We start from the raw sequence: 12,097 nt of genomic DNA on the forward strand, positions 1-12,097 counted from the left end.
TTCCCCCAGAATCCCCCCCGGCTTAACATTCAACAACATTGTGCGTCATAATCAAACCTGCTGATCCAGCATCTTGTGATGACGTCTTTCGTTTAGTACAAATTTCAAATATGGGCGGACGCAAGCATGCTGTGACCCAACGCTCACCTATAGAGATCGCTGCTTTCAGTATCAACAAGGATGGTGAGTCCACACGTGAACGCGAAGGGACGCGGAAAATTAACCCATCTATTCAGATCCCATCCCAGACTTCGCGATAGATTTCTTCCAACGCCAATATGCCAAGGATGGTGAACGTCCAGCCAAACGTCAGAGGGTTGAGACCGAGGAGCAGGTGGATTGTGTAACCATTATACGAGAGCAGCTCATCATCCAAAGGTCCAGGGATGGACCTCCCATTTACGTCAGACCTTTCACGCTGACCGATGTTCATACTCTTCTCCGGTTTGAGCTGAGCGATGTGGTCAATGTCGAGAATGATGCCGATGATGCGCAGTCTCATGTACTTACCATCTCTACCCGTGCATCGTTGAAAGACGACAGCTTCTCCATGACCTTTCCACTGGACCCAGGAGATTTCTCAGCCCGGCTCGTTGCCATCCTTGAAGCTCGAGATTCCAGCTGGTCGAACCCGGATGTTGAGGAAGCCATCTGGATTTCGGCAGATGCTACATTCGAAGCTGACGGCGATCTCACGAAATTGACACTATCATTTCAGGTTAGATGGAATATCAGCACCAACACTGGGGCATCCATCTTTCCCTCACAATCACGAAGATTCCGTAAATCAATGCTGGCAATGGCTTTCCCGGAGATATTTGGCGTGCCTGCAGAGAAGCAAGCAAATTCTTGCTCTCCTGGAGTATTTTACGAAGCAGCCCATGTTCCCAACCCCGAGGACACGCCTCCCGAGGACACCGAGATTCCAGGTCTAACAGCGAAGCTCTACCCCTTCCAGCGTCGAGCCGTAAGGTGGCTGTTGCGCCGGGAGGGCATTGAATGGACCCTGGATGGAAACGGCAATACCATCACCAAAGAAGTCGGCTATTCTCATTTTGATGCTCCGAGTCAGTTCATTGAGGCCAACGACGCCGATGGACAGAAGTGCTTCGTCAGCCCCCTCCTTGGTAAAATCACAAAAGACTATGAGATTTTCCGAGATCTGGAACAGAATTTCAAAGGAGGGATTCTTGCTGAGGAGATGGGCCTCGGGAAAACTGTCGAGATGCTGGCATTGTTTTGTCTCCATCGCATGCCCTCGGGTACAGCGGAGATCTTTGATAACTACCAGGGAGTCGCTATCAAGCCAGCGCCTGGAACCTTGATCGTCGCTCCCTCGTCTTTGAAAAACCAGTGGCTCTCAGAGCTCAACAAACATGCACCGAACCTCCGCGTCATGCATTATACTGGCCTCAGTTCATCAGCTCGCACGTCTGCGAGCAAGACAACCACACTCATCGAGAAGTTGGCTAGCCAAGACGTCGTCATAACCACCGTGAGACGCTTCATACCTAATACTATTCTTGGGCTGTACTGATTCTAGCTAAAATAGTATAACGTCCTAACGTCGGAGCTTGCCTACGCAATGAAGGAGCCTGAACGGGCGAGGCGAGCACCGAGGAAGTACTACAGGCCGACGAGCCCGCTGACGCGGCTCTGCTGGTGGCGTGTGTGCATGGACGAGGCGCAGATGATCGAGAGCGGTGTTTCAAAGTCTGCCACTCTTGCAAGACTGATTCCTCGAATAAACTCGTGGGGTGTCACAGGTACGCCAGTCAAAGATTCGGTCGAGGATCTCCGAGGGTTATTACTGTTTCTACGGTACGAACCCTTTGCATTCAACCTACCAGCGTGGAATGCCCTGGTCCGGCACCACAAGGATGGTTTCAAACGATTGTTCAATCAGCTCGCCCTCCGTCACTCGAAACGGCTCGTCAGGCACGAGATCTATATCCCGGCTCAAAAGCGCTACGTGATCACCATGCCCTTCACTGCGGTCGAGGAACAGCACTATCAAAACCTGTTCAAGGAAGTCGTTGAAGCTTGCGGCCTCGGCCTGGATGGTGAGCCACTGCGTGATGACTGGGACCAGGATGACCCGAGTGTGTTAGAAGCCATGCGTACCGCCCTCGACCGCTTGCGTCAGACAGCGCTACATCCAGAAGTTGGCACGCGAAATAGAAGGGCTCTGGGCCACAAAAATGGTCCGATGCGCACCGTGGCAGAGGTTCTGGATGTAATGATTGACCAGAGCGAAGTTTCAATGCGAGTTGACCAGCGTGCATTGCTCTTGGCAAAGCTCACCCGAGGCCAGTTCATGGAGAACTCGCCGCGTGTGAAGATTGCCTTGGATATTTGGCAAGGTGTTTTGGATGTCAGCAATGCGGTCGTCGAAGAATGCCGCAAGTATCTTCGCCGGATGATGGATCAGGCAAAGGTGTCTCAACCGAACGCAGGTGGCGGTGGCGATGAGGACAAAAGCGACGAGGAGTTCAATGAGAACAACACAGGTAAAGTAGGAGACGCCCGTCGACGGCTGCGATCGGCCCTGGAGGTTCAACACAAGGCTATGTTTTTCTGTGCGAACGCCTATTTCCAAATCAAGTCAAATAAGGAGATGACGGACCCAGAGTCTGACGAGTATCATCGATTGGAGAAGCTGGAAACTGAAGGGTATGACAAGGCGAAGGCTGTCCGTCGCGAGATCCTCGAGGAGAGTCGGCGAAAGGCCCTCAAACTCATGAAAAGAATTTCCACATCGGCGAGCCAGCAGAGCTTCGCCACCATTCCTGACTACAAGAGCCTCGACCATCATGGTCTCGAAAGCCGCGCCATCGCAGAGAGACTGGAGGTTTTGGCAGGCGAGCTCAACGATCAAGCGGAACAACTGGACGAGTGGAGGGAACACGTAATCCAGCTCCTGTTGAAGCCCCTCGTTGACGAGGATGACGAGATTGAGTTGACAGGAGAGGAGTTCGAGGATTCCACCAAGCTTATGGAAGAAATCGTCGTCTACGTGCAGATTCTGAGGACGGCGATTGCTGATCGTGAGGCTATCTTAACTGGGCAGGTCAACGAGCTTGTCAATCACGAGGCAAAGACGTCTCTACGTCAAGCTGAAGCGGGCGAAGGTCCATATCCGGAAAAACTGCTGGAATTGTTTCAGCTGCGCAACGAAGTCAAGCCGCAATCTCATGGCTCACTGAGGGCCGCTGTATCGGAGCTCCGCGCTGCTAAAGTCAAGATTCGAAGCAATGTTGGTCAAGGATCGAAGCGCGCTCAGATAGAGTTGGAAATACTGGACGAGCAGCTTCATACCACGCAAAAACAGCTCACAGATCAGCAGAAGGTCGCACAGGCGATGAACCAGGAGCTCGACCTCTTCACTGCTACGATGAATGCTCGAGTTGAGTTTTATCGTCAACTGCAAGGCGTATCTGATATGTAAGTCCCGTTCGTGTTCACCGAGTCTTGCAAGACCAATGTACCTTGGAGAGATGTGTCGAGCATGTTGTTTTGAGACTCCTCCACCATTCCAAAGCCGAAGTCGCTGACACAAAATCACGCAGGGTCGCTCCATACGAAGGCTCAATGAATGAGGCCGAGGAGAGGCAGCTCATGGTCTACGAAGAGACACTCACTAAGAAACTGGACTCATCCCAATCAAAGCACCGATATCTTCTCCATCTGAAAGATATGGATGCTACTGATGGCGAATCGCGAATGTGCATCATATGCCGCGAGAACTTCACGATCGGCGTCCTCACTGTTTGTGGCCATCAGTTCTGTAAAGAATGCATCACCTTGTGGTTCAAGGCAAATCACAACTGTCCCGTCTGCAAGAAGCGGCTGAACGCCGCGAATCTACACGACATCACACTCAAGCCACAGGAACTCAAACTTCATTCCGACACTCCGGGGCAAGGTCCATCGCTTAAGAAATTCAATGAGGACCGCACCCAGGCCAACCCGGCACCCAACAAGTCCATGATCTACACTGAGTTCAGCAGCGACAAACTTGCCGACATCCGCAACATCGACCTCAACGGACCCGCTTTCACCACAAAGGTTGACAATCTTGTGAGACACCTGCTGTGGCTGCGCGACAATGACCCAGGTGCCAAGTCGATCATCTTCTCGCAGTACGCGGACTTCCTGTCTGTGCTTGGACTGGCGTTTACACGCTATCGGATCGGGTTTACTTCATTCGACCGGACAAACGGCATCACGGATTTCAAGGAGGACCCAGCTATTGAGTGTTTTCTTTTGCACGCGCGCGCACATTCCTCGGGGCTGAATCTTGTGAACGCATCGCATGTGTTCCTGTGCGAGCCACTCATCAACACAGCCCTCGAACTCCAAGCCATTGCACGTGTGCACCGGATAGGGCAAGAACAAGAGACCACCGTGTGGCTCTACATAGTTGATGGGACCGTCGAGGAGTCCATCTACAGGCTCTCGGTGCGACGTCGCCTGGAGCACATCACCGATCAGACACGTAAGGTTGACAAGAAGGGCAAATCCAAGATGGACGCCGCCGAGCTTGCAGACGAAGCAATCGAGGCCGCTAACTCTATGGAGCTCGAGCACGCGAGCCTGTCGAAGCTGATGGGTCGCTACAGGGCGCAGGGCGAAGCAGTGGACAAGGGAGATCTGTGGGCGTGCCTCTTTGGGCACGTCGGCCAGCAGAAGGGCAATGAAGCTGGCGGCCCAGGAGGGGTCGGTAAGAACCCAGGTCTAGCAGTTAGGGGTTTTTTGGCTGCTGAGGCTGCAGACTGGAGGAGGGAGAACATCTGATCTGGGAAGGCCAACGCGTCGGAGATTTTCACCGAGTCGAGATGATAGATGGCAATGATCCAACGTGCAATGTTCTGGAGCGCGGGAGTTGGGCTGAGACGGAATACCCTTTATAAAAGAGCTGTACAGGAAATTCTAGAGCTTGCTGCAGGAGATGTGGCTTTCATGAATTTGGATCCAGCTAGCGGGTAGCCTGCGTTAATGATCTCTTTATTCATCTACTAACGGTCATTTCGGCCTCGGTAGATGTGTATGATCGGATGGAGTATATTGGAGAGCAACATTCTTCTCCCCTTCAGTCGAAAAGCTAACCTGCGTAGTACTCTGAGGGAAAACCCAGGAATGAGATAGGAAAATAGAGAAGGATTTTGTTCTCGATTTTCATCTTTTCGCTCATTCTATGCTCTCATCTCCATGACAACAATACAACAAGGCACCATGCTGTGCCCTTCCCGCTTTACTCCAGAACGCCATGCTTCATAACCAGTCTTTCTTTCTTTTTCTTCAATATAGAAAAGCCTTTCATAAATGACACATATATATGGCATGTACGTCCATTCTCACCCTCGATCGAACGCATCATCTCACATGACGCTACACTCCAGCCCATACATAGCCCTCTCGACATCCCTCTTCACCTGATACCAGTCGGCTCTTCTCTCAGCAAACTCGTAGACCTCCTCGGCGCGGAAGATGCCGCCGAAGCGGTCCCCGTCTGCGATGATGGTGGCCATGTCTTTGGCGTGGCGCGGGTCGATGAGGTAGATCTGGCTGAGCTCGCGCAGGGCGCGGAAGTAGGCGAGCAGGTCCGGGTTCTTGAGGGTCTGGATGTACTCAAAATACAGCGTCATGTCGGCGATGAGCTTGATGGCGCCGTCGGTCGAGATGCGCTGCCGCTTGATGTGCTTGCACACGGCCGTGAAGAGTCGCAGGCCGACCTCGCCGTTGAACACCTCCAGCATCGTCTTCTCGGTGCTCCCGACTAGCATGCCCGTGTGCGAGGACACGAGATCCACGACGCGCCGCGCCGTCTGTGTGGGGCCCAGGTCGCCGACGTGCGCGGCGTGCTTCTGGCTGCCAAAGGACGCGAAGCTCTGTACGCTGGACCGCTTGTCCGGTGCGCCTAGGGCGTTGGCGCCCTCGGGGGCCAGGGGATTGTAGTCTGTCGGCAGCTGTGTCGTGGCGCAGATGTACTCGACCTCGTCCATCAAGACGTCGATGCCCTTGTTCAGCCCGGCTGCGACGCTCTCGTCCAGCATCTGTTCAAACTTCTTCTTGGCCAGGCCGGACTGGTCCAGGAAGTCGTTGCGGTCTGCAATCTTGGGCGCGGCAAGCTGCTGCTCGAAGAAGACGTCGATCATCTGCGAGATCAGGTCGCCGACGTTGACGAGCTCGATGAAGGTGACCAGCGGGGCCACGCCGCTCTGGGCGCTGTGATCCGTCACCTCCCGGGCCTTATAGCCGGACAGATGGTCCACTGCCTTTTCAAAGCCCGGTTTGATGTGTCTGTTGCCCAAGATGCGGAGGAGGCTGACAAAGATCTGGGCGCACTGGTCGCGGGCTTCGCCGCCAGACTGCCCGCCTAGGCTGATGAAGACGGCAGCGCGGCCGAGGCTGGTCTTGGCCAGGTGTGTGAGCTGGAGGGCGACCTCGATGCTGAAGAGGGTCTTGATGCCCTCCAGCCTCGAGGCCATGAGAGCGGCTTTGGCTGCGACTTCATCGGTCGGTGCCTTCTCCGGGAGCGGCGTGGGCTTTCGCTCTGGTGATCTCCCGGCAGCGGGCGTTCCTGGCCTCGCGTCTGGAGCCGCCAGCCCGTCTGTCGTCGGCGCTGGTGTAGACTTGGTCGACGCCGAGCTGAAAGGGGAGCTTAGCAGCTGCCCGGGAAGGGTCGGCAGCACGGTGACGGGCATCATGATGGCCTTTTTGAACGAGCTCATGAAGTCCTTCTTGTCTACCTGCCGGTTGAAATTTGACATGTAGAATGACTCCACCGTGGCGTCCTGCTCGGAAAGCTTCCTCTCCCAGTCGCCCACCTCCTCTTCCGCCTTGTTCTGGAAGAACTCGAGCTCGTCTTGGAGGTAGAGATCAAGATGAGGCTCGACCACCCGGTGGGACTGCTCTTTCGCCCTCTCCTCGTGCTCTTCCTTGGTGCAGCCGGGCACGTTCAGAGACCGGGAGAACTGTAGACACTGCTCGAAGATGCCCGATACCGCGCGCAGGTAGCACTCTATACTCCTGACCCGTGCCTCGTCGCAGATTGATGTCGTGTAGTCCATGATGACGTCCTCCCGGACCTTGTCGACGAACGCCCAGAAGACCTTTCCCGGCTTGGGGAAGACCTGGCCGATGATCTCAGCCTGCTCGTTGACTTTCCTGGCTAGGGCCTCAAAGAACTGTCGCGACGGCTCCAGCGTGATCCCGTCGGCATCCGAGTGCCGCAGACAGTCAGATGGGTTGGCGATGACGGTTCTGTCCGAGAAGATCGGATGCTTATGGACGAACAGGTCCTCGCCGGCCGCGCTGTTCAGCGTGTCCAGCACGTGCGCGTACCGCTTCATCCGCCTTTCGACGTCCCAGACCTCGTAGCCCTGCTCAAACTCCCTGAGGACCGCGCTCTCGAAGATGTTGGTCATGCGCGTCAGCTTCTCCTCCCTCTGCCTCCAGCCGGCAGCCCAGTCACTTCTTGCAAAGACGTGCAGGTTGGCCAACATCCTCGCCTGGTTCTCCGGGTCGCGAAACACCTTGAACACGGCGGGGTCGGCGTGGCTCTTGGCGCGCACGAGATCGAAGTAGAAGGGGCCCAGCGCCCCGTAGATCTTGCCGTACTCCTCTCTGGCGTGGCCACGCACGCTCCTCACGTTCTTGAGCACCTGCAGGAGGGCCTCTGAGTCCCGCAGCGGGTCCTTGGGGCTTGTCGGCGACATCTGTTGCTGCGAGAGCGCCGGACTCCCGCCCATGCTGAGCGTTTCGAACCCGTCCCGCAGCGCCGAAGCCCCGGACGCAGCTCTGTCCCTGGCCGCCGGTGGTGGGACAGCCTTGGCAGCCAAGCTGGCGCGCCTCCTACTTTCCTCCTCCCTCTCGGCATCGAAAAACACCGTCCCGCTCTGCCTCTTTGCTGCCGCTGGCGGGCCCGCCCCTGCTCCCGCCCCTCCTCCTCCTCCTCCTCCTACACCACCACCACCACCACCACCACCACCACCCGCGGCAGTAGAGGCGGCTCGTGCTCTTGCCTCGCTGTCGGCAGCCTCCTTGCGCCTCCTCATGGCGTCCTCGAACCTCTTCCGAGCCTCGGTCTCATTCCACAGACCCATGCCTTTCAGCCGGGCAACCCATCGCGTGTCATCGTAGACCATCTCGCGCATACGTGAGGAGGTGCGGGCGAAGCGAAGAAGGTCGGAGACGGGGAGGTAGTCGAGGATCGTGACAAGGATCTCTGCAAGAAAAAGACGTAGCGTCTTTGTCAGCGGGCACGAGGTAGATGACCATCTTGAGGGTTCAAAGGGGAGGAGGAGCGATAGGGACAAGGAGACACCCAAGGCATACCAGCTGGTAGGGCGGCCTTGCTGTCAATCATCTCGGCCGCCCGGATGCTGTTGAGGATGCTATTGTTCTGAGGGCCCTGAGCCCTGCTGAACCGTGACATCTTGGCAGCTTCCCTTGTGGCACGGGAGGGCCATTCATCGGGAGGTACTGTGTTGTTGATGGTGGACACAATGGGCAAGTAGAATTTTGCTTGTGTCGGTGTTGGTTCTGTTTGGTTGCTTGGCCTGAAGGGAGCTTTGAATTGTTGGTATGGCTTTGGTTTAAGCTGTGACTTGGGGGGTTTGGCTGGGGGGGGAGGGGCAAGTTCGTTAGTTGAGTGAGTAGTACGGGCGGAGCCTAGTTGTCATGTCAGGGGCCGGGTCCAGCTGTCTAGGCTGAGAGGGGCTCAGGCAGGGCGACCCCTGCAAGTGTTCAGACCATACAGAATGTACTACCCGTGGGCCCTAGCCTAGCCACCTGGCCCACTACCTCCGTTCCTCCCGTAGTGGGTGCCGTAATTGGTTGCCGGCCAAAAAGGTGTCCATTTTGGAGGAATTTTTTTACTATGGGAATGCCACCAAAATCCGGTGCTTAAGCTATGACTGATAGTTGAATTGAAATATTGCAATACCACGATGTTGCAAGTCAACAAAAACTTAGTATTTCTATTCACAGATCTCGAGGAATAGGTAGTGAGGAACTTATATCCTCATCACTGTACCAGGCCTTAGCATTGTGCAACGCTATATGAAGATTCCTCGTAGCTTGCAACGAGGCTATATCTATATCTTGAAGAGGGTGCTCGAGGCCTTGCCCTAGATCAGATATCTCTGCATCGCTTGAAACGGGTATAAAGTCCTCATCATCAATCTCAACCTTGTTAAGAATCTCGATATCATCAAGGATCTCAACATCGTCAAGCTGTTGTATATCTGCAGATAATAGTTGCTGTGATAGCGTTTAATATTCCTCTTGAGTTGCCAGCTGAGCTTCAGAGCAATAGATTGTCAGCCAGTCTCTGAAGAGGATTGGCTAGCCTTAATATCTCTGATGAGCTTCCTTCTATGCTGTTTGCTGCTCTTTTCGTATTGTTGCTTTTCTCTTTGCCTTGTCTTTTCTCGCCTTAGCTTCTTTACGCTTTCTGATACGAGCAATCCTCTGTATTTCAGCTTGACAATCTTTCTCCTCAACCTGGATATTCCAACGCTGTACATCGCGAACAGTAAGGCTGTCCCCCACCTCGCTATCTAGCCTAACCTGAGTCTTTGTAAGCTTATCCTGGTATTCCCTCAGCTTGCCCTAGTACTCTCTTCCATCATCTTCTAGCCTGCCTTTGAGAAGAACTGATTCTGTAGCTATTGAGCTTAATGTGCTTAAGCTCCTGCGAGTGCCTGAGGATAACAGCTCAGAGTAATGGTTCAGAAGCCTAGCAGCGGTGCGTAAGCCTTGTGCATCAGTCTCAGCTGAGAGAGAAGGAAGGAGATCAGGATGCTTAGGGCGCTTCGTCTTCTTTTGCTTATTAGTTAGATCTGAAAGGACGAGGTGATGATCGATAGGCCAGAAGCCTGTCCTCTCGAAGCTGCTTATTATATGCATTGCTGTAAATGCATAGTTGATCATTAGCTAGATAAGATTAGCAGTGAAAGAGAAAACAGAACAAGAGATATACTTATAAAGCTTGTAGTACAAAATTGTTTCTTGTAAAGCTAAGATTGCTACAACAAACGTTTTCCAAGAGAATTTGATGATACCTTGCCTTTAGCCACTGAAAAACACTCATATCCATTAGCTGTAACAGATGTATAGAGTAAGGAGATAAAAAGATCATGATGATATTGAAGCAAAAGCAGTAATCCAGAATTTCAATGCTATAATGCTCTGAAAAGCTATCGAGAATTAGATAGCAATATATCCAATGATGTTGAGTACGTTAGCCTAAAGCTATTGCCTCAGGATTTTGTTTCTAGCGCCAATTGAACTTTATAGTACTATCAATACCAAACTACTCCTTGAGCGTATATCCAAGCCTTTTCAGATCTGCATAATGGATATAGGAGTATTTGTTGAAGTGCTGAACCCAGTTGAGCATAATACGAGCATTTGAAAAGCCTATATCAGACTTAGCAAAGCATATATCTTTATCAAGACTATCTAATGCCCAGCTTGGATGCAGCTACTGCTTGAAGATACAGCATGCGGAAATAGCATTGCTAGTAGCGCTGCTACAGCTGATGAGAGTCATCAACTCTCTGTTATTGAAGTTATAAACCTTCCTCTTCATCTTCTGTTATATGGCAACGATGATGCATTGAATGCAACCAGATAGCATGCTGATATGGTTGCCATACTCATCAGCATTCCAGATAGCTGAGGATATCAGCCTGTACAAGGCTATAGCAGCCTCATATTTGTTGAAAAAGCTCTTCAAATTGGCTGTTGCAAGCTCGAAGCCTTAATAAACTGCTTCAACGAACTTTATATGATTTGGATCAAGCTTAGAATGCCTATTCAGCCATTGCTATACGAAATGAGAATCAACTAGCTCTTTCTGATGCATTACATGCATAGAATTAGCAGCAGCAATAAGCATTGGTCTGAGCGAGGGAAAGTTGCTTGAATCAAGCTGCATTACATATCTAACGAGAGCTTCATCTTCCCAGAGCTCGAGATAGTGTGGGTGGCCTGGAGGCTTCGATGTGAGAGCAGGCAAGCTGTTTCGCTATATCTCGAGGATATGCTTTGTAATGCTAGTTCTGCTGTATGGTATACGATCAGCAAAAGAGCGAAGAGAGGTTCTTGAGGGCTTGATAGGCTTGGGATCTTCTCGAGGGCGCCTTCCTTGGCGATGGCGCCCTCGACGCACTCGCCACGCCTCGAGGTTGGTTAGGAAAGCATCGTGAGCCTTGTCTTCTCAAGCCTGGATGGCTAGGAATCCGGCAGCAGCCTCTATGCACGTCTGAAAAGGGCCTGGAGGATCCTCAGGGCCAGGGATAGATGCCATCGCGATAGTTGTTGAGGAAAGGGAGGGTGTGTTGGTGAGGAAAAATTACGTTGAAAATGGACACCTTTTTGGCTGGCAACCAATTACGGCACCCACTACGGGAGGAACGGAGGTAGTGGGCCAGGTGGCTAGGCTAGGGCCCACGGGTATGTAGATAGATTACATAGTGCTATGGTACATAACATAATTACTACTACCATAGTATATTGGGGTTACCATAGTAGAACACTGTGTGTAACTGGAGAACTCATATGAGGCATAATTCAAAGGAGCCCTGAAAGCAGAAGCTGGCACCCTATTCCTGTGAACAAATTCAATTCAGCCTGTCGCTGCTTATTCACCCACACATCCATCTATTGTCAGTCTTCATTTTGGTGGTCCACAATGTTCAGTGGCCTACATAAGACCATGTATTTCAAGAAAAAGAGAAGAATATATATATATATATATATAGGAAACAAAGGAGGTGGGGGGGGGGGGGAACAAGATGAATTAAAAAAAGCTGTTGAACATTGCTGTAATATCTCTTCTTGAATGCAGCCAGTCTGAACTCCGATAGCTAATCTGCTACTCAACCTTGCCACGCCATTTTCTTATCAACTTAACTCCATACTCATCATATATCGTGTGCCTTTACTCCCTCCTCCCTCTCTCTTTACGCCCAGCAATGCTTTAGTTGATGGCAACTGTAGTTGCAAGTAAGCCGAAACAATGGGGGTTATACAGATATAAAAGGTACAATGAGTAGAGAAGGGGCCCAGAAAGCTAAAAGAATAG

At 52.3% G+C, this 12,097-nt stretch overlaps 3 protein-coding genes across 3 annotated transcripts; 1 reads left to right on the forward strand and 2 right to left on the reverse strand.

The window, feature by feature from the left end:
* Window positions 1-307: 307 nt before the first annotated feature.
* Window positions 308-5,171, forward strand: M406DRAFT_271973 (uncharacterized protein). The gene is made up of 3 exons (XM_040918133.1): window positions 308-1,495; window positions 1,553-3,444; window positions 3,570-5,171. The coding sequence occupies exons 1-3, from the start codon at window positions 551-553 to the stop codon at window positions 4,795-4,797; spliced, it is 4,065 nt and encodes a 1,354-aa protein (XP_040781670.1). The 5' UTR covers window positions 308-550; the 3' UTR covers window positions 4,798-5,171.
* A 210-nt stretch (window positions 5,172-5,381) lies between these two features.
* On the reverse strand, window positions 5,382-8,440 carry M406DRAFT_35881 (uncharacterized protein; the record flags this gene model as incomplete). Its single annotated transcript, XM_040923981.1, has 4 exons — window positions 5,382-7,801; window positions 7,862-7,918; window positions 7,997-8,230; window positions 8,341-8,440. 4 exons carry the CDS (start codon window positions 8,438-8,440, stop codon window positions 5,382-5,384), a joined length of 2,811 nt encoding a protein of 936 aa, XP_040782400.1.
* A 2,442-nt stretch (window positions 8,441-10,882) lies between these two features.
* M406DRAFT_243438 (uncharacterized protein) lies at window positions 10,883-11,035 on the reverse strand (the record flags this gene model as incomplete). The annotated part of the gene is made up of 1 exon (XM_040916217.1): window positions 10,883-11,035. A coding segment is annotated over one exon (153 nt), but the record flags the coding sequence as incomplete, so codon positions are not given.
* Between the last annotated feature and the right edge of the window lie 1,062 nt (window positions 11,036-12,097).

Source organism: Cryphonectria parasitica (assembly GCF_011745365.1).
Source record: "Cryphonectria parasitica EP155 unplaced genomic scaffold M406scaffold_1, whole genome shotgun sequence".
In the NCBI taxonomy this organism is placed as follows: domain Eukaryota; kingdom Fungi; phylum Ascomycota; class Sordariomycetes; order Diaporthales; family Cryphonectriaceae; genus Cryphonectria; species Cryphonectria parasitica.

Coding starts and splice junctions, on each gene's coding strand:
- M406DRAFT_271973 (XM_040918133.1), top strand. CDS start 551: ATGACCTTTCCACTGGACCCAGGAGATTTCTCAGCCCGGCTCGTTGCC. Junction 1,496..1,552: donor AAGACGTCGTCATAACCACC/GTGAGACGCTTC, acceptor TAGCTAAAATAG/TATAACGTCCTAACGTCGGA. Junction 3,445..3,569: donor CTGCAAGGCGTATCTGATAT/GTAAGTCCCGTT, acceptor AAAATCACGCAG/GGTCGCTCCATACGAAGGCT.